The sequence below is a fragment of the Sapajus apella genome, unplaced genomic scaffold (genome assembly GCF_009761245.1).
Source record: "Sapajus apella isolate SASKATOON/1434 unplaced genomic scaffold, GSC_monkey_1.0 scaffold38, whole genome shotgun sequence".
Lineage (NCBI taxonomy): Eukaryota > Metazoa > Chordata > Mammalia > Primates > Cebidae > Sapajus > Sapajus apella.
Window position 1 is genome coordinate 137,348 of NW_022436978.1, and position 21,565 is coordinate 158,912.

At 45.3% G+C, this 21,565-nt stretch overlaps 1 protein-coding gene across 1 annotated transcript in view; it reads left to right on the forward strand.

The window, feature by feature from the left end:
- CDC25A (cell division cycle 25A) overlaps positions 1-19,402 on the forward strand; it is a 30,807-nt gene extending 11,405 nt beyond the window's left edge. The window contains exons 7-14 of the mRNA XM_032298578.1: positions 591-662; positions 4,193-4,366; positions 10,318-10,416; positions 12,298-12,360; positions 12,457-12,555; positions 13,738-13,868; positions 17,175-17,286; positions 17,541-19,402. Of these exons, the coding sequence (XP_032154469.1) occupies positions 591-662; positions 4,193-4,366; positions 10,318-10,416; positions 12,298-12,360; positions 12,457-12,555; positions 13,738-13,868; positions 17,175-17,286; positions 17,541-17,681 (891 nt within the window). The 3' untranslated portion in view covers positions 17,682-19,402. The remainder of the gene's footprint in view (positions 1-590; positions 663-4,192; positions 4,367-10,317; positions 10,417-12,297; positions 12,361-12,456; positions 12,556-13,737; positions 13,869-17,174; positions 17,287-17,540) is intronic.
- Positions 19,403-21,565: the final 2,163 nt, after the last annotated feature.

Below are 21,565 nucleotides of genomic sequence, written 5' to 3' on the forward strand. Positions count from 1 at the left end.
TTTTTTTTTTTTTTTTTTTTTTTTTCTTTTGAGACAGTCTTGCTCTGTCACCCAGGCTTGAATGCAGTGGCACGATCTCCGCTCACTGCACCCTCCACCTCCTGGGTTCAAGCGATTCTCCTGCCTCAGCCTCCCAAGTAGCTGGGATTACAGGCATGCGCCACCACTCCCAGCTAATTTTTGTTTTTTTAGTAGAGATGGGGTTTTACCATGTTGGCCAGGCTGGTCTTGAACTCCTGACCTTGTGATCTGCCTGCCTTGGCCTCCCAAAGTTCTGGGATTACAGGTGTGAGCCACCACACCCAGCACTTTGCTAATGTTTTTGTTCATTTGGTGAGAATTTATTTAATAATAGGGCTACCAGCCTTATTAAATCCTTTGGGTTAGGGGACAGGAGTGTCAAAAAAAGACATTGATATGATCCTTCTTTCCCTGAAGGAGCTAACAGTCTATATGAGTAAGATGGTATATTAAGATACTTCCTATCCAGGCCTGTCTGGTAATTCTTCAGGCAGAAACACACCTAAAGCATTTAAACAAATGTTAGTCTCCTCATGAGCTTTTCAAAGTCAATTTTTCTGTTTCTTTAGAATGAGGAGGAGACCCCTTCGTGCATGGCAAGCCTCTGGACAGCTCCTCTTGTCATGAGAACTACAAACCTTGTGAGTTGTTCTGTTGTGTCTGGAGGAAGCCCTGAGTGATTGAGCCACTGGATAGAGTAATCCTTAGTTGAGTATAGCTAAAGGTTGAAATGAATGGTAGGATTTGGGGATCTGGATTTTAGGCTTCCTTTTGGCTACCTACAAACTATGACCTTTAGTTATGCTATCATCTCTCTGCATGTCTCCTGATCTATAAAGAGTGTGCGATAGAAGGGACCATGATAATTCCTAGCTTTTAACATCCAGTTAGTTTGAAAAAAGCCTATCTGAAGCCTTTGGCCTGAAAACTTTCCTTTTTTTAGGTTATTCTCATTTATATTTCACAGAACCTAGCATAAAATTAGACAAGCACAGTAACTCACAGTTTTTTTGTTTTTTTTTTGGGTTTTTTTTTTTTTTTTTTTTTTTTTTTTTTTTTTCTGAAGCAGAGTCTTGCTCTTCTCACCCAGGCTGGAATGCAGTGGGGCAATCTTGGCTCACTGGAATCTCGGCTTCTCAGGTTCAAGCGATTTCCTGCCTCGGCTCCCAAGTAGCTGAGATTACAAGCTCCTACCACCACACCCAGCTAATTTTTGTATTTTTAGTAAAGATGGGGTTTCACCATGTTGGCCAGACTGTCTCGAACTCCTGACCTCAGGTAATCCACCTTCCTTGGCCTTCCAAAGTGCTGGGACTACAGGTGTGAGCCACCATGCCTGGCAGGATGTTTTTGTTTTGTTTTGTTTTGTTTTTAATTAAAAATATCTATTTGAGGCTGGGTATTTTCAGTGTAAGAAAGTTTATATATATATGCACACACACACATACACAATAGATTTGTGTTTCCGTCATAGGGATACTTTCAAAAGTTAGAAGCAAGAATGCCTACACAGGTATACTTCAGAGATACACACCTTTAGCTACACATCTAAATTAATAAGTTCATATTTTTTAATTATCAATAATCTGAACTATAATTTGGGACAAATGAGCTACAGTTTTTTTTTTGTTTTTCTTTTTTTCCTTTTTTTTTTTTCAATTGAGTTGGAGTTTCACTCTTGTTGCCCAGGCTGGAGTGCAATGGTGCGATCTTGGTTTACCCAAACCTCTGCCTTCCAGGTTCAAGTGATTCTCCTGCCTAAGCCTCCCGAGTAGCTGGGATTACAGGCATGTGCCACCACACTTGGCTAATTTTATAATTTCAGTAGAGAAGGGGTTTCTCCATGTTGATTAGACTGGCCTTGAACTCCCAACCTCAGATGATCTGTCTGCCAAAGTGCTGGGATTACAGGCATGAGCCACTGTGCCCAGCTCTGTTTTTTTTTGTGTGTGTGTGTGTGTTTGTTGTTGTTTTGAGACAGAGTCTCTCTCTGTTGCCCAGGCTGGAGTGCAGTGGCACAATCTTGGCTCACTGCAACCTCTGCCTTCTGGGTTCAAGCAGTTCTCCTGCCTCAGCCTCCCATGCATCACCACTCCTGGCTAATTTTTTGTATTTTTACTGGAGACAAGTTTTCACCATGTTGGCCAGGCTGGTCTTCCTTAACCTTAGGTCATCCGCCCACCTTGGCCTCCCAAAGTGTTGGGATTACAGGCGTGAGCCACCACACCCAGCTGAGCTACAGTTTTGTGATTGCTTATGGACTATAGTAGATTAATGTGCATAGCTGTTGAGAAGATAGGTTAACCCAGTACAAATGTATGACTAAATTTACCAGGTCATTTTGACAGACACATAAGATTACGTCGAATGTGAGAATGCTTTGGAAGTGGCTATTAGTTTTATTTATTTATTTTTCGGAGGCAGAGTCTCACTCTGTCACCCAGACTGGAGTGCAGTGGTGCGATCTCAGCTCACTGCAACCTCTTTCCCAGGTTTAAGCGATCCTTCTGCCACAGCCTCCTAAGTAGTGGGGGCTACAGGTGCACACCACCACGCCTGGCTGATTTTTTTTGTATTCTAGTAGAGACGGGGTTTCACCATGTTGCTCAGGCAGTCCACCCACCTAGGCCTCCCAAAGTGCTAGGATTACAGGTGTGAGCCACTGCGCCTGGCCAGAAGTGGCTATTAGTTTTATAAATTTAATTTTAAAATCATAAACATGGGCTTGTGGGCTCTTAATCGTAGGAAAATTTCTTCCACAAATGGTTTTGGTTTTTTTTTTGTTTGTTTTTTGTTTTTTGTTTTTTTTTTGAGACGGAGTTTCACTCATGTTACCCAGGCTGGAGTGCAATGGCGCAATCTCGGCTCACTGCAACCTCCGCCTCCTGGGTTCAGGCAATTCTCCTGCCTCAGCCTCCTGAGTAGCTGGGATTACAGGCACGCGCCACCATGCCCAGCTAATTTTTTTTTGTAGTTTTAGTAGAGACGGGGTTTCACCATGTTGACCAGGATGGTCTCGATCTCTTGACCTCGTGATCCACCCGCCTCGGCCTCCCAAAGTGCTGGGATTACAGGCTTGAGCCACCGCGCCCAGCCCACAAATGGTTATTATAGACTAACCATTTCTGGGAGCTATAATAGAAAATAAACTTCAGACAAAAGAGGGAGAAAATCCCTGGTCTCAATGGGAACAGATATGGGAATGATCCATTCTACTGAGGACTCTCAGGAATATTTCAAAGAAGTGACGTTGCAATGTTAGCATCAACTTGAAAATGACTGTTCACTGGGGTGTGAAAGGACATTCTGTACAGAAGGAAAAGCCAGGCCAAGACACACAGAATGGAGAACAGGCTGAGATGCATTTACAGAGCTGAGGTTAGACTCTGTCTCTACCACTGGTCAGATTGGCTTCCCTTGGACTCTGGAAAATTAGTCTTTATTTGTTTGTTTTTTATTTTTATTTTTTTTTGAGACAGAGTCTTGCTCTGTATTTTTAGTAGAGACAGTTTCTTCATGTTGGCCAGGCTGGTATTGAACTTCTGACCTCAGGTGACTCACTGTGTTGGGATTACAGGCGTGAGCCACTGAGCCCAGCCTGGGAAATTAATCTTTAAAAGACCAAGTAGAAAGAAGGACTTAGACAATTTTGAAAGGCATTTGCTACTCTGCCCATCCCCACTCCCTCCAAACTTACCATCTTAACTATACCTTAACCATGATGCCTCCATTTTTAGTATAACCTAGCTACTTTGCATCTTTTCTGGATTTAGGTGGGGTATTTAAACCCGTTGAGCTGCTTAAGCAAGGTGTAAGTAATAACATGGAGAGGAAGATAGGCAAGCCAAAAATGTGCTCCTGACTGGAAGCTGACACTTCTCTTGATGCAGGATTATGTAGACAGTTTTTGTGAGGGCAAAGGATGTTTTGCTCATCTCTATATAATGCAGCTGAGTATATATTCATTGAGTGCTAAATGCTCAGTGCCTGCTATGTGCCAGGCCCTATGAGAGTTGCTGGGACTAAATGAATCAGCAGTATCTGTTTGCTAATTTAGAACTGATCTTAAATCATCCCAGGTAGCCTTTAGGTAGCCTTTGATTTATTTGTCTTACCATGCAAGTGAACAGGTTTTAATGAAAGATGGGTCTGTCTTTTTTCTTCCTATAAGGACAACCGATGCAAGCTGTTTGACTCTGCTTCCCTGTGTAGCTCCGGCACTCGGTCAGTGTTGAAGAGATCAGAACGATCTCAAGAGGAGTCTCCACCTGGAAATACGAAGCGGAGGAAGAGCATGTCTGGGGCCAGCCCTAAAGAGGCAGCTAGTCCAGAGAAGGCCCACGAGGTTAGTTTCATAGGTTTCTTTTTGCTCTAACACTGATACTGTATTTTTCAGTTCTAAAAATTTCCACTTAGTGGTTTATTTTCTTTGCTAAGATTTGCTGGGGTTTTGGGTGTGTGTGTGTGTGTGTGTGTGTGTGTGTGTGAGCATGAGCGTGTCAGTGTTTAGCTCTTGTTGCCCAGACTGGAGTGCAACAGCGCAATCTCGGCTCACCATAACCTTCGTCCCCCCAGTTCAAGTGATTCTCCTGCCTCAGCCTCCTGAGTAGCTGGGATTCCAGGCATGTGTCACCACACCTGGCTAATTTTGTATTTTTTTTAGTAGAGATGGGGTTTCTCCATGTTGGTCAGGCTCGTCTGAGAATTCCTGACCTCAGGTGATCCGTCCACCTCAGCCTCCCAAAGTACTGGGATTACAGGTGTGAGCCACCATGCCCAGCCTCTGTTGAAGCATTTTTTTTTTTTTGAGACGGAGTTTCACTCATGTTACCCAGGCTGGAGTGTAATGGCGCGATCTCAGCTCACCGCAACCTCCGCCTCCTGGGTTCAGGCAATTCTCCTGCCTCAGCCTCCTGAGTAGCTGGGATTACAGGCACACACCACCATGCCCAGCTAATGTTTTGTGTTTTTAGTAGAGACGGGGTTTTACCATGTTGACCAGGATGGCCTCGATCTCTTGACCTCGTGATCCACCCGCCTCGGCCTCCCAAAGTGCTGGGATTACAGGCTTGAGCCACCGCACCCGGCCTGTTGAAGCATTTTTAAGATGGCTGCTTTAAAATCTTTGTCAGACAAATCCAACATAGTGTTCATAGTGTTGTTGGCATCTGTTGTCTTTTCTATTCAAGTTGGGATTTTTCTGGTTCTTGGTATGACCAGTGATTTTTCAGTTGTCTCCTGTATATTTGTATGAGAATTGGCTGTCTGTAAATCTTATGTTTTAGCAGGTCTCCTCTGATACTGCAGGAAAGGTGTGGGTGGAAGTCCGGGTTCCCTGGCACAAACTCCATTGATACCTTGGGTGGGGACTCTCATTGCTGGGAGGGAGGGGAACTTCATTCCATCCCAGTAGGATGGTGACTGGGGCACTACATCAGAGCTGGGCAAAGGTGGAGGCCCCCGCTTGCCATTAGCCATAATGGTTTCCGTGGTATTTGACTGTAGGAGAGTGATTATTGTCAAAAAGTCTTCTGCCTCAGTGAGCTGTCCTTTGCCCAGGGAGAGCAGGCTTTTCTTGGGGCTTGTTGTGTTGCTGTCTCCAGGTTCATGAGTTTAATGCTTTACTCATTTGTTTTTAATTTTCTTATTTCTGGATAAACCTATTTGAATCTATGAATTTCCCACTGCTTTAGATTTGTCTCATAACTTTTGACTTGAAATGGTTTTTGCTTTTTTGTTTTTTGTTTTCCTTTTTGAGACAAAGTTTTACTCTATCGCCAGGCTGGAGTGCAGTGGCACGATCTCTGCTCATTGCAACCTCTGACTCCCTGGTTCAAGCAATTCTGCTGCCTCAGCCTCCTGAGTAGCTGGGATTACAGGCACACGCCACCACGCCCAGCTAATTTTTGTATTTTTAGTAGAGACGGAGTTTTTCACCATGTTGGTCTGACTGGTCTTGATCTCCTGACCTCATGATCCACCCGCCTTGGCCTGCAAAGTGCTGAGATTACAGGCATGAGCCACCACGCCCAGCCCTGAAATGTTTTTATTATCATTTGTTGTAGATATTTTATTTCCTTTTAATCCAGACCTATCATGGCCTATTAAATACTTGATTTTTATAAAGTTCTGTCTTAATTCTTCAAGTTAATTACTCACATTGCTCATAGTTGTATAGGTTGTTTTGTTGCTTTCTGTTTCTGAGACAGTCTTTGTCACCCAGGCTGGAGTGCAGTGGCATGATCTCAGCTCACTGTACTCTCCACTTCCCAAGCTCAAGCAGCTGGGACTATAGGTTCATGCCACCAAACCCAGCTAATTTTTGTATTTTTTGTAGAGACATGGTTTCACCATGTTGTGCAAGCTGGTCCTAAACTCCTGGGCTCAGGCAATCCTCCCACCTTGGCCTCCCAAAGTGCTGGGATCATAGATATTAGACATAGCACTTGGCCTGGGTGTGATAGTGTCATGGTTGTCTGGGCCTAAGTCCTATAGTCCTTTGTGTTATTTATTCTGTTTATTCCATGGCTAGACACACAAAACACTGGCTTATTTGTATGTTTTTCCTTCATTATACTGTCCTTATATTAAGGTTTGATATTAAGCATTATCAAATGGTAAGCTGCCTGTGTTTTCTGTGGCACAAAAAGGTTTAAGTAAACCTCATCTTAGTCTTAAAAGGTTAGATGACGGGAAGACATTTAGGCCTGCTTTATATCGTATCTGCTTTAGTTACTAGTGCTTTATGAACATTTTCTCTTTAAACTATTCTAAAAGAATATTTTAATGACTGCATAGTATTTGTTTTGGTAGGGTTGTTGGTTTTTGTTTTTGTTCTTTTTGTTTGTGGAGAACACAGGGTCTAGTGCTGTCACTCAGACTGGAGTGCAGTAGCACAATCATGGCTCCATGGGCTCAAGCACTCCTCCCGTCTCAGCCCCCCTAGCAGCTGGGACTACAGGCATGCACCACCATGCCCAGTTAATTTTTTTTTAATTATATTTTGTAGAAAAGGGATTTTACTCTGTTGCCCAGGCTGGCCTTGAGTTCCTGGACTCAAGCAGTCCTCCCACCTCAACTTCCTAAGTATCCGGGACTACAGGCATGGGCCAATGCACCTGACTGATAGTGTTTCATCTACAAGTATACTAGAAATGATTGAATAAATCATCTTCTGGACATTTAGAATTTTCTTTTTTTTCCTAATTGAAAAGGAAATTCTAGGTTGTAAGGGCAAGAACAGTTATGAAACTTTGCATTGTATACATGTCAGAAAATTGCCTTCCAGAAAGCTTCTTCTGGTTTATATATCTATCAATATTTAAAAATATTCATTTTTGGCCAGGCACTATGGCTCACACCTGTGATCCCAGCACTTTGGGAGGCCAAGGTGGGTGGATCACGAGGTCAGGAGTTCGAGACCAGCCTGACCAACATGGTGAAATCCTGTCTCTACTAAAAAAAATTAGCCAGATGTGGTGGTGCACGCCTGTCACCCCAGCTACTCAGGAGGCTGAGGCAGGAGAATCACTTGAACCCAGGAGGCAGAGGTTGCATTGAGCCGAGATCGCGCCGCTGCACTCCAGCCTGGGTGACAGAGCGAGACTCCATCTTTAAAAAAAGAATATTCATTTTCTTTTACCATACTAGGGATTGACCTTTTTATTTCCGTATTTGTAAAACTTTCTTGGATAAAATACTGTTAATGATTATTTTGTGTATATATAGGCCCTCTGTTTGGTTTATTTTCATATATTTTAATATTTAGTATTTTAAATTTCATTGTGGAGAAAATTTCAAGCATTGCTAGAGTACCATTATCACACCTGTGATACTGTGAATTATATATTTGGTCTTTCCCCCCTTCTCCTGTCATATAACTCTTAAAATCCTTGAAATATCCAAGGTCATATCTTTTTGTATGCTAATGATTGACTGATAGCTTCAGGATGGGACTGGTCACTGGTGGAAAGACAGACATGATTAGAGGTTGGAATTTTTAGTCCCATCCTCCAACCTCTAGGGAAAGGAGAGGGGCTAAAAGTCAAGTTGATCACTCATGGCCAGTGGTTTAATCAATCATTTCTATGTAATAAAGCCTCCATAAAACCTTGAAAGGACAGGGTTTAGAGTGCTTCTGGATAGCTGAACACATGGAAGTTCCTGGAGCTTGGTGCACCCAAGGAGGGCATGACAGCTCCATGTCCCTTCTCCCATATCTCACCCTATGCATCACTTCTTCTGTATCCTTTGAATATCCCTCATAATAAACTGGTAAATGTGTTTTCCTGAGTTCTGTGAGCCACTCTAGCAAATTAATCAAACCCACAGAAGGGGTGATAGGAACCCCCACTTAAAGCTGGTGGTCAGTAGATCAGTAGTTCCAGAGGCCCAACTTAGGACTGCTGTCTAAAGGGTCATACAGTTTTGAGGACTGGGCCCTCAGCCTCGAGTCTGACACTGTCCAGGTAGGTAGTGTCAGAATTGAATCAGAGGACACCCAGCTATTGTCTACTGCAGAATTGCTTGCTTGTAGGGAGAAATCCCCTCATATTTGGGGGTAACAGAAGTCTTTTGTTGTTGTTGAGTGAGGGAATAGGAAGAAGCACTTTGAGTTTGTGGAGTGTTTTCCTCGTACAAACACATCATTACAGAGCTAATTTTTTTTTTTTAAGATGGAGTTTTGCTCTTGTTGCCCAGGCTGGAGTGCAATGTCGCAATTTCGGCTCACCGCAACCTCCGTCTCCTGGGATCAGTCAAGCCATTCTCCTGTCTCAGCCCTCCTGAGTAGCTGGGATTACAGGCATGTGCCACCATGGCCGGCTAATTTTGTATTTTTAGTAGAGACAGGGTTTCTCCATGTTGATCAGGCTGGTCTCGAACTCCCAATCTCAGGTGATCTGCCTGCCTTAGCCTCCCAAAGTGCTGGGATTGCAGGCGTGAGCCACCACGCCCATCCCAGAGCTAAATTTCTTATTATCAAATGCCAGATATCCAATCTGAGTTGTTTTCTCCAGTTGTCTCCTAAATACTTTTACAATTTATTTGTTAAAATCTGGATCCAAATAAAGTCTATACACTATAGTTAGTCGATATGTCTCTTACTCTTCAGATTTCAGTGCTCCATGTGTTTTCGCCTTGGATATTTTTATTTGTTGAAAAGCCAAGTCATTTGTCCTGCTGAGGTCCTGCTGAGGTTCCCACAGTCCTGTGGGGTCTTCAGACATTGTCTTCTATCCCCTATATTGCCTTAAAAACCGAACTCTGGAAAGGATGCATTGAATTCCGGTTCTGTTTGTTTGGCAAGAATATTACATGGGTGATTTTGTCTACTTTGATCAGGAGGTATAATGTGCCGGTCAGCCATTGGTGATTGCTGTCCAAATTCTTCATTTCACCAGGGTGCCTGTAGTCCCAGCTACTCAGGAGGCTAAGGCAGTTTCTTCATTCTTTCCTCATTAATTAGCGAGAATATTTCTATAAAGAGAAACTTAAAATCAAACTCTGTGGTTTCCCTTGGGAAAGGCAGGGCGAATATTAGATCTCTTTATTTGCCAGTTTCCAAATAAAGCATCTCCCAAAGCTGAAAGCAAGAGTTATAGTTGTTTTTCAATAATAATTAGGAATTCATGGATTAAAATGTTTGATTTGTTTCTGTGTATTGCACATAATTATCCTTTTGCTCAAATTATCCCATTTTAATAGCTGGCTGCCTCTTTTCATTGGATAAAGCTAAGGCATGGGCCAGGCATGGTGGTTCACGTCTGTAATCCCAGCACTTTGGGAGGCTGAGGCAAGCAGATCACAAGGCCAAGAGTTTAAGACCAATCTGACCAACATGGGGAAACTTCATTTCTACTAAAAATACAAAAATTACCCAGGCATGGTGGTGCTCTCTGGCCTGGGCAAAAGAACGAAAACCAGTAAAAAAAAAAAAAAAAAAAAAAAAGCTAAGACATGCTTTTTCTAAACTTATCCTTAGTTTGAACACCCCCCTCCCTATTTTTCTTCCTTCCTTTCCTTTCCTTTCCTTTTTTTTTTTTTTTTTGACAGTCTTACTCTGTCACCCAGGCTGGAGTGCAGTGGCGCCATCACCACTCACTGTAACCTCGACCTCCCCAGGCTCAGGTGATCCTCCCATTTCAGCCTCCTGAGTAGTTGGGACTACAAGCATGTACCACCCATGCCGGGTTGTGTGTGTGTGTGTGTGTGTCTAGTCTCCTCAAGACGTGCTCCAAGTTAATGTTTTCAGAAGTTCATTCAGAGCCCTGGCCTCATTCTCTACCTTTGTTACAGACTCTACATCGGTCTTTATCCCTGGCATCTTCCCCCAAAGGAACCATTGAGAACATTTTGGACAATGACCCAAGGGACCTTATAGGAGACTTCTCCAAGGTAACAAAGCAGAGCTGCTCTGGCAAGTGCAGGAAAGAGTGTGGATATCTAGAACCCCACTCAGCCTTTCTCCCTAAGGTGGTTCCTGGGGTGCCTCCAAAAGGACACAATTAAAGAATGTAGGGAAGCAAACTTGGTTTCTCATGATGTGTATGTTGGTCTCTGAGACTAGATCTCACTCATGCTGATGGGCAGTTTTACATAGGGAGCTGTCCACCAACCATCTTGATTCTAACCCAAAGGCCAGGCTATCTGGGAACTGTGTTTCTGATTATAAAAATAGTATTTAGCAGGATAGTACAAAGCAGAAATAAACCTGTAGCCTCACTGCAAGTCTACATGTTGAAAGGTTATCTTAGAAGGTCTGGGATTGAGACTGAATTTCTCCATTGTCCAGAGAAGCTTGGCCATTGAGGGAAAAGGCCCTCTGGGAAGTCTAGAGGAAGATCTTCTAATAGCCTGATATGCTACATGAAGGCTTGTCTGTGGTAAAATATAAGGCTAGGACAGGGAATGTGTCAATAGCAGCTTCTTTAGTCACATTTTGACTTGACGGTTACCAGATCAATGTTTTTTTCATTAATTTAGTTAACATTTATTGAAGCACTGATGTGTTAGGCAGAGATTCCAAAATGAGACCCAGTTACTTCCCTCAAAGAACTTAGCATGTGGTTGGAGAGGTGAGATATGAACTACATGTACCACATGGTAGATTGAAATAAATTTCAGTGAGATATAAACATAAACAGCAGACTGTGAGAAGTAAAAGAGTTTGTCTTGGCTAGTGGGTTGGGGAATGTATGGGCTTGGGCCATTGATATTTCAGCTCAAATGGGTTTCAAAAGAACAGGGAGAATGAAGAGAACAAGCAAAGACTCAGCCGTATCCTCACTTTTGGAAGCTTCTCTTGTTTGAGGGGGAGAGATGTGGTCTTAGTATGTAGCTCAGGCTGTAGTGCAGTGGCTGTTCACACATACTATCATAGTACACTGTAGCCTCAAACTTCTGGCCTCAAGTGCTCCTCCTGCCTCACCCTCCCAAGTTGCTGGGACGACAGGCATGCATCACCACACTCAGTGGAATTTTCACCTTGAATTGAAATTGATTATGTTTGTCCCCTCCTTGCCTCTCCAGCCCCTGAGAGAGTCTTGCTCTGTCGCCCAAGCTGGAGTGCAATGGTGTGATCTCGGTTCCCGGGTTCAGGTGATTCTCCTGCCTCAGCCTCCTGAGGAGCTGGGATTGCAGGCGTATTTTTTAGTAGAGACGGGGTTTCACCATGTTGGTCAGGGTAGTCTCAACTCCTGACCTCGTGATCTGCCCCCCTCGACCTCCCAAAGTGCTGGGATTACAGTTGTGAGCCACCGTGCCCAGCCCTGTAATATTTGTCTTAATGGGCCTATGTGTGGCAATGGCGAACTCTTGACTCAGCCAGTCACCGAAATGAGTAATTGCTAGTGTGTCCATCTTCCTCCTCAAGACCGGGCTAAGTCTCTTTTTTCCTATTCCCAGTGCCTTGTACCATGCTGGACATAGCAGGTACTCAGTCAGTGAGTGAAATCTGTATGTTTAAGTGCTGTTCACAGTCTGACGTGGATTCTTGACAAAAGCAGGAGGAAAATGAGATTACCTGAGGTTTCTTTATTCAAATGTGGCTTACTAGCTAGGTAACCTTGGATAAGGTGCTCAAAGTGGGGCTAATATACCTTATTGGTTTATGTGAAAATTAAATGTCAGGATGTTAGTGAAGTAACTAGAAGAAAACTACCGTGTACTATTAATGTTTGATTTTTAAATGATGCCTCCTACCACCCAGACAAACAATATAAGTATGAATATATATAGGCTTTCAGATTCTCTAAGTATCTTTTTTTTCTTTTTTAGGGTTATCTCTTTCATACAGTTGCTGGGAAACATCAGGATTTAAAATACATCTCTCCCGAAATTGTGAGTTCATCCTTTTGGAACCTACCACACATGGGGTGCTTGAATTTAGTTTTTCCTGACTGTCAAAGTTGATTCTCCTTGGTTTTCTTTTAACAGATGGCATCTGTTTTGAATGGCAAGTTTGCCAACCTCATTAAAGAGTTTGTTATCATTGACTGTCGATACCCATATGAATACGAGGGAGGCCACATCAAGGTATGGATTCCTGAGACTTGCTATAGAAGGAGCCCTAAACGGAATCTATGGGTTTTTTGTTTGTTTGCTTGCATATTTTTTTGAGATGGAGTCTCGCTCTGTTGCACGAGCTGGAGTGCAATGGGGCAATTTTGGCTCACTGCAACCTCCACCTCCTGGGTTCAAGTGATTCTCCTGCCTCAGCCTCCCAAGTAGCTCGGATTACAGGTGCCTGTCACCACACCCAGCTAATCTTTTGTATTTTTTTTTTTTTTTTTTTGAGACAGAGTTTCGCTCTTGTTACCCAGGCTGGAGTGCAATGGCACGATCTCGGCTCACCGCAACCTCCGCCTCCCGGGTTCAGGCAGTTCTCCTGCCTCAGCCTCCTGAGTCGCTGGGATTACAGGCATGCACCACCATGCCCAGCTAATTTTTTTTGTATTTTTTAGTAGAGACGGGGTTTCACCATGTTGACCAGGATGGTCTCGATCTCTTGACCTCGTGATCCACCCGCCTCGGCCTCCCACAGTGCTGGGATTACAGGCTTGAGCCACCGCACCCGGCTAATCTTTTGTATTTTGGGTAGAGACAGGGTTTTACCGTGTTGGCCAGTGTGGCCTCGAACTCCTGACCTTGTGATCCACCTGCCTCAGCCTTCCAAAGTGCTGGGGTTACAGGTGTGAGCCACTGTGCCTGGCCAGATCTGTGGTTTTAAAGGGGGAGACAGTGACATCTGGCTGCTTAGCTCGTATGCTAGTTGTTAGAAATTTTAAAACAATACAGTGAGTGTGGAAGGCATTTGATTCCAGGTGCTCCAAACGAATATTCCCTTGTCTGCAATACTCTCTACCACCTTGTGCTGCAGTTGCTCTTCATGTTTGTCCCTCACATCACCATCAAGAGCACTTGTAGGAGCTACCCACTGATGTTTAAGCCGTTCAGGGGACCAGAAACTACTTACAAAGTGTACCATAGTCATATTTGAATTGCCCATTTCCAGTCCCATATACATTACTGTGCAATCAATATGTACGGACCCATAAAGCTCCATTGAGATACAGGTGCCAGATGGTCTACTGGGCTCTTCAGCCAAAAGAACTGCAAAATCACAAATTGGTATTCTGAACTTAAAGATTATTCTTGATGAATCATTACTTCAGGTGTGAAGCATGCAGATTCCAAGGGTCTCTGTTGTCTTCATAGGGTGCGGTGAACTTGCACATGGAAGAAGAGGTTGAAGACTTCTTACTGAAGAAGCCCATTGTACCTACTGATGGCAAGCGTGTCATCGTTGTGTTTCACTGCGAGTTTTCTTCTGAGAGAGGTCCCCGCATGTGAGTACTGCACAGAACTGGGCTCTGGGGCAGAGGCCCCATGATACTTTTTTGGGACATGCTGGTTTGTGGCTTGCACTCGGAGCTTATTTTAGCATGTCAAGCAACCTCTGGCACATAACAAGCCAGTTTCATGCCTCAGCCTACACACATATGTCATTTTATATTGAGTTAAACTTTGGCTCTTCTAATTTCCCCCACTGTCCTTAGTTTGTGTATATGTGTGTGCACGTGCACATGTGTACTGTGTCTTTTGTTTGTTTTTGTTTGTTTTTTTGAGGTGGACTTTCACTCTTACTGCCCAGGCTAGAGTGCAATGGCGTGATCTCAGCTCACTGCAACCTCTACCTCCTGGGTTCAAGCAATTCTCCTGTCTCAGCCTCATGAGTAACTGAGATTACCAGCTACCACCACCACCATGCCTGGTTAATTTTTGTGTTTTTAGTAGAGATGAGGTTTCACCATATTGGTCAGGTTGGTTGTCTCGAACTCCCGACCTCAGGTGATCTGCCGGCCTCGGCCTCCTGAGTAGCTGGGATTACAGGTTTGCACCACCATGCCTGGCCAATTTTTGTATTTTTAGTAGAGATAAGGTTTCACATGTTGGCCAGGCTGGTCTCGAACTCCTGACTTCAGGTGATCTGCCCGCCTTGGCCTCCCAAAAGGCATGAACCACCGCACCTGGCAGAAATTTCAAATTTTGAGATGGGATCTTAATATTTTGGCCAGGTTGGTCTCGAACTCCTGGCCTCAAGCACTCCTCCTCAGCCTCCCAAAGTGCTAGGACTGCAGGTGTGAGCCACTGTACCCACCCTTTTGAACCATTTTAAAACTCAAAAAGAGGTGAGGTTATGGCTGGGCACAGTGGCACCAACACTCTGGGAGGCTGAGGCAGGAGGATCACTTGCTCAGGAGTTTCAGACCAGCCTGGGTAATACAGCGAGATCCCACCTCTGCAAAAAAATAGGCGGTGGGAGGATCGTTTGAGCCCGGCCAGTCGAGGCTACACTGAGCCGGGATCATGTCACTGTACTCCAGCCTGGGTGACAGAGTGAGACTCTGTCTCTCACACACACACACACACACACACACACACACAGAGGTTATACTTGTATACACTTCACCTGATTTTATTAATAGTTGTCACATTGGCATGTACATGCTCTACACACAGGCAACTACATTAGAACTTGACACTTGTGACTGTCATGAGTCCTTCAAGCATCTGTCTCTGAAGGATGAGTGTTTTGCTCTATACGTTACTACATGCATAGGTGATATTTGAGCAAGAACTTAATGGTCATTCATAAATGCAATTATTCACTCAGCAGGTTGGGGTTTTTTTGTTTGTTTGTTTGTTTGTTTTTTTGAGATGGAGTCTTGCTTTTTCACCCAGACTGGAGTGCAGTGGTGTGATCTTGGCTCACTGCAGCCTGTGCCTCCTAGGTTCAAGCAATTCTGCCTCGGGCTCCCGAGTAGCTAGGACTAAAGGCGCATGTTACCATGCCCAGCTAATTTTTGTGTTTTTAATAGAGCCAGGGTTTCGCCATGTTGACCAAGCTGGTCTCGAACTCCAGACCTCAAATGATCTACCCGCCTCGGCCTCTCAGAGGAAAGATTTGGGATTGACAGGTGAACTCATTTTAACTACAGGCAAATGCTTCCAGCTACATGCTGCTGAGGAAGCTGCTGCCCATTCCTCATGACTGGAGAAGTTACTATAGGCCCCAAACCACTGAGCTTCAAGAGAAATCAGATATTCTTGCCTGTCATGTACCAAATACTTTTCTAGATACTGAGGGAGAAAAGCAGTGAACAAAACAGACCAAAAAATCCCTACCTTCGTGGGACTTACATTTCAGAGTAGATAGGAGTTCAAGACCAGCCTGGGCCGGGCGCGGTGGCTCAAGCCTGTAATCCCAGCACTTTGGGAGGCCGAGGCGGGTGGATCACGAGGTCAAGAGATCGAGACCATCCTGGTCAACATGGTGAAACCCCGTCTCTACTAAAAATACAAAAAAATTAGCTGGGCATGGTGGTGCGTGCCTGTAATCCCAGCTACTCAGGAGGCTGAGGCAGGAGAATTGCCTGAACCCAGGAGGCGGAGGTTGTGGTGAGCCGAGATCGTGCCATTGCACTCCAGCCTGGGTAACAAGAGCGAAACTCCGTCTCAAAAAAAAAAAAAAAAAAAAAAAAGACCAGCCTGGCCAAGGTAGTGAAACCCTGTCTCTACTAAAAAAAAAAATGAATCAGGCATGGTGGCAGACACCTGTAACCCCAACAATGCTGGAGGCTGAGACAGGAGAATCTCTTGAACTCGGAGGGTGGAGGTTGCAGTGAGCTGAGATCATGCACCACCGCACTCCAGCCTGGACGACAGAATGAGACTGTCTCAAAAAAAAAATAGTGGCTGGGCACAGTGGCTCGTGCCTGTAATCCCAGCATTTTGGGAAGCCGAGGTGGGTTGCCTGAGGTCAGGAGTTTGAGACCAGCCTGGCCAACATAGTGAAACCCTGTCTCTACTAAAAAATTAGCTGGGTGTGGTGGTGGGCACCTGTAATCCCAGCTATTAAGGAGGCTGAGGCAGGAGAATCGCTTGAACCCAGGAGGTGGAGGTTGCAGTGAGCTGAGACAGCACCACTGCACTCCAGCCTGGCAATAGAAGGAAACTGTCTCAAAGAAAAAAAAGAGTTCTTCAAAGGAAAGTAAGGTGGGAGCTCCCAGGCAGGCCAGAGGGACAGTAGTGGGTCGCAGGGGCTGGTGTGGGGTGAGCCAGGGGCAGAGCAGCAGTGGGGGTGATGAGCTGTAGGCCTCTGAAGGACTCGAGGCCTTGGGCTTTTATACCAAGGGCGAGGCAGTAAGCAGCCATAAGCCAGATAAGGATATCGAAGAGCATTCAGTCAAGGCAGAGGATAGAAACAGGTGCCCTGAAGCAGGAGCGAGTTCAGCCTCTTTAAAAGCCACAGAAAGAAACAATCCCACTTAGCTAGAAAAAGGTGAGTGAGGGAGCCCGGCTGAAGGGAAGGCTGGGGTGGAGAATGCAAGAGCAGGCTGGCTTAGATAGTGAAAGTGCTGGGCAGGACTCAGATGCTAGCACTGTTGGGGAAGAGGCCATCTACTGGCACTGGCTGCTCACATGGCCAGGAATTTGCAACTCAGCACTGATGGTTCCTAAGAATAAATGTAAAGTTGGGAAGAAGTGTGTAAGGGGGACCTAAACCACAACTGCTGCTTTGACTGCGATGCTGTGGTGTTGCTCTGTGTTGAAGGAGGTAACCCTGCTTTGGCCTTCCTTCCCCTGACTAGGTGCCGGTATGTGAGAGAGAGAGATCGCCTGGGTAATGAATACCCCAAACTCCACTACCCTGAGCTGTACGTCCTGAAGGGGGGATACAAGGAGTTCTTCATGAAATGCCAGGTAAGACTGGGGCTGTGGAGAGTATCCCTTTTCCCGGCCCCTAATGGTAGACCAGTGGGTCAGTCTGGTGATGATGACTTTCTTGCCAGGGGTCTGGGGACAAGGTAGGTATCTGCTGAGCACAAAGGCGTCTGTAGAACTGGTTGCCCAGATCTGCCTGGCCACTCCCAACCTTGTAGCCTTAGGCAGAGAGAAAACCAGGCTGTGGGTGTGAGGCAGGTGTGCCCTAACCTCATTCTCTCCTGTCCCCTCAGTCTTACTGTGAGCCCCCCAGCTATCGGCCCATGCACCACGAGGACTTTAAAGAAGACCTGAAGAAGTTCCGCACCAAGAGCCGGACCTGGGCAGGGGAGAAGAGCAAGAGGGAGATGTACAGTCGTCTGAAGAAGCTCTGAGGGTGGCTGGGCCACCCAGCAGCAGCCCAAGCTTCCCTCCGTCCCCCTTTACTGCAGAGGAACTTGAGCAAAGGGGCCAGCTGTGTGACATTTGGAGAGGGGGCCTGGGACTTCCACGCCTTAACCTACCTCCTACACTCCCAAGGTTGGAGCCCAGGGCATACTGCTGGCTACGCCTCTTCTCTCCCTGTTAGACATCCTCCGTCCATATCAGACTCTGCCACAACGTACCGTGTCAAGCCGCTCTGAGCCACAGTGGGATGAAGCAGCTGAGGCCATATTGGGCTCCAGCCTTCTCATGAGGGGAGAGGAGACGGAGGGGAGTAGAGACGTTACACAGACAGAAATGCTGTTGGCCAAATAGCAAAGACAACCTGGGAGGACAAGGCCTTTGGGATAATCCGTATCTTTAATTTATTCAACTTCATCAATCACTTTATCTTTTTTCTAACTCCTGGAGACCTATTTTACTGCTTTATTAGGTTGAAATACTGCCATTCTAGGTAGGGTTTTATTATCCCAGGACCTACCTCGGCTTTTAATTTTTTTTTTTTTTTTTTTTTTTTTTTTTTAAAGAAGGGGGTAAGAAAATGCAAACCTGTTGTAAGTTATGGGACAGAGAGCTAAGTGCTCTGTCACCCCAGGAGGTGCTGCGGTACTGGGGCTGCTGCTATTTAAGCCAAGAACTGAGGTCCTGGTGAGGGAGCGCTGGACCCAGGCTTGGCTGCCTGACATAAGCTAAACCTCCCAGACCCACTGCTGGCCACTGAGATCTATTTGGTGGGAGGTGTGGCCCTGTTCTTCCACACTCCAGTTCCCTGTGACATTGGCTAGTATAGGAGCCACAGTCAGGAAAGCACTTGAGGCAGCTTCCATCAGGCCACCCCCTGGTCAGTGCTGGAATGTTGCAGTGTAGGTTTCCCAGGGAAGGGGGATAGGGAGGTGGGCTCCACAGGATAGGGGAAGAACATGTCCACTGAGTGTCTTCCTTATTTTGCTGTGATATTGTTTAATAGCTTTTAATTTTTAAAAAATGGTCATATTATGAGTCAAGGAGTATCAAATCAGTGTTGGATGGGCCACCCAAGGGTGGGGAGTGGGTGCTGGCATGGACATGACTGGATAGGATTTTCTCAGGAGGGAGCTTGTTGGATTTTGAAGGTAAAACTTTCTCGGTTTATCATGTTTTAATTTGAGGGACAGAGTGATGAATCATCACCAGTTGTCCCCTTATCTAACCCCATAGAAGTGGGTATTTCAAAAGAACACTTCATCCAAGGAGCTGGGGCTGACTTCACTGATGAGAGGCCTGTTTCAGCGCCTACTCATCCCCACCCTCTGGTGCCAGCCTCCTTACCATCACAGCTTCACTGAGGTGTAGAAAGGTTTTTCTTAGGAGACCGTCTCTCCCTCTTACCTCAACTTCCTATTCTGGGGGTGGGAGAATCAGTGATACTGGAGATGACTAGTTGCTGTGTTAATGGGTTTGAGTTGTATTTGGCCATAAAACAACCTTGTTGGGAAAAGTATGGGGGAGTGAACTTCTTCCCACACACGTGTGGAGACAGATCCCAACTGGTTAATGATCTTGTTTGTAAGAAAAAGATTCTGTTGGTTGAGTGCCTAAAGAGAAAGGTGGGATGGCCTTCAGATTATACCAGTTTAGCTAGCATTGCTAACCAACTATTGCAAGCTCTGAAAATAAAAGATCTTGAACCCATGCTCTCTGCCTAGTTCTTGATAGATTTAAAGAGAATTACATTTCCCTTTAAGGTCCTGGGACCACACTTAACTAAAACTAGTTTTTGGGATAGCTACATTTCCTCAGGAAGCCAAAGGGCTCTCAGATGGCCTGGCTCCAAGGATGGCTAGAACAACCCTCAGTTATTACTCTAAGTCCAAAAACTTGTGGTTCAGATTGATTTGCAAGATAAAATGGACACGTTAAAAGTGTGCCTGAGGCCAGGGCAGTGGCTCCTGCCTGTAATCCCAGCACTTTGGGAGGTCAAGGCAGGCAGATCACTTGAGGCTAGGAGGTTGAGGCTGCAGTGCCTGCACACAACCAGTGGTGCTGGGGACTACTGGGGACAAAATACATAGAGCTGAAGCACAGAGGGCCACCCAGAATGGAAAACATGTTCCTTTATGCGTGTTGGAAAACGGGGTTCAGGCATATTTGATATTTTTTTGAGACAGTCTCACTGTCACTCAGGCTGGAGTGCAATGGTGTGATCTTGGCTCACTCTAGCCTCTACTTTCCAGACTCAAGCAATCCTCCCACCTCAGCCTCCCAAAGTGCTGTGATTACAAACATGAGCCACCATGCTTTTTAAAGTTTACTTTGAACAGGTAATATTTCCCTGGATTGCTGCAAAAACAAGCCAGCTTCCTGTCTGACCTACCCTTGCCACAATCAACTTCCTAAAATTGCAAATTAAGTCAACCCATTCTGGAGAATTTAATGGTTTTTTGTTGCCTGTAAAATGAAAACTTCAACTCTTTAGTCCATATGCTAAGATACGCCCTCAGCCTTAGCCCCTGCTCGTTTTATGCTCCATTAACAGGTCAGGATTCAGTTTCTAAAATGCCCCCTGCTCTGAAACTTATTGTTACAGCTGGAAGCCTGCCATGCAGAAAGTTTGCATTTACTACAGAAAAGTGTGTGGACACCTATTAGGTCAGGCGTTGGTTAGCTCAAAACCATAGGCGAAACTTATTTAAATTTTTTGGGATAACTATTCTAAGGTGTGATCTGATTCAGATTTAAAAATTTTAAATACACAAAAAATAATTCCTATTTCACACACCAGCTTAAGAACAAACCGCTTAGCTGAAGCCCCTTGCCTACCCTGACTTGATCCTAAACTCTTTTTTTTTTTTTGAGGCGGAGTTTCACTCATGTTACCCAGGTTGGAGTGCAATTGCCGGATCTCGGCTCACCGCAACCTCCGCCTCCTGGGTTCAGGCAATTCTCCTGCCTCAGCCTCCTGTGTAGCTGGGATTATAAGCACGTGCCACCATGCCCAGCTAATTTTTGTTATTGTTTTAGTAGAGACGGGGTTTCACCGTGCTGACCAGGATGGTCTCGATCTCTTGACCTCATGATCCACCCGCCTCGGCCTCCCAAAGTGCTGGGATTACAGGCTTGAGCCACCGCGCCCGGCCAGATCCTAAACTCTTAAGCTTCACCCAACCCCCATAGGGTAACCACTATCTTTCCCTGCCATTATGATCATTTCCTAAGCAAGAAGATAATTTCATATTTTTTTTTTATTTTTTCATGTTTTAAAGCTTTACAAATTGTGCACCTATAATTGCATCTACTGGGAGGCTGAGGCAGGAGGATTGCTTAAGCGCAGGAGTTCAAAACCTGCCTGGGCAATATAGTGACCCCCGTCTCTTAAAAACAATCTCTAATATGTGCTGGTTCATCCGTGACTCACTTTGATTTTTATTTCTCTGCTTATCACACTCCCTTGACTCCAGGAAGGGCAAAGTATGAATCATTAGTGACTCAGGCTACATCTCTCCAGCAGAGGAACCTGGAGTAAGTCACTTCTCCCTCTGGGGCCTCTCTTTGCAAATAACAAATGCAGTTGAACTAGATGTTTCCGCCAGGGGCAGTGGCTCACACCCGTAATTCCAGCACTTGGGGAGGCTAAGGTGGGCGGATTGTTTGAACCCAGGACTTCTTGACCAGCCTGAGCAACATGCCAAAACCCAATAGCTACTAAAAATACAAAAAATGTAGCCAGGTATGGTGGTGCATGCCTGTGGTCCCAGCTACTTGGGAGGCTGAGGTGGGAGGATCACCTGAGCCCAGGTAAGTTGAGGTTGCAGTGAGCCAAGATTGTATCACTGCAGTCCAGCCTGGGTGACAGGAG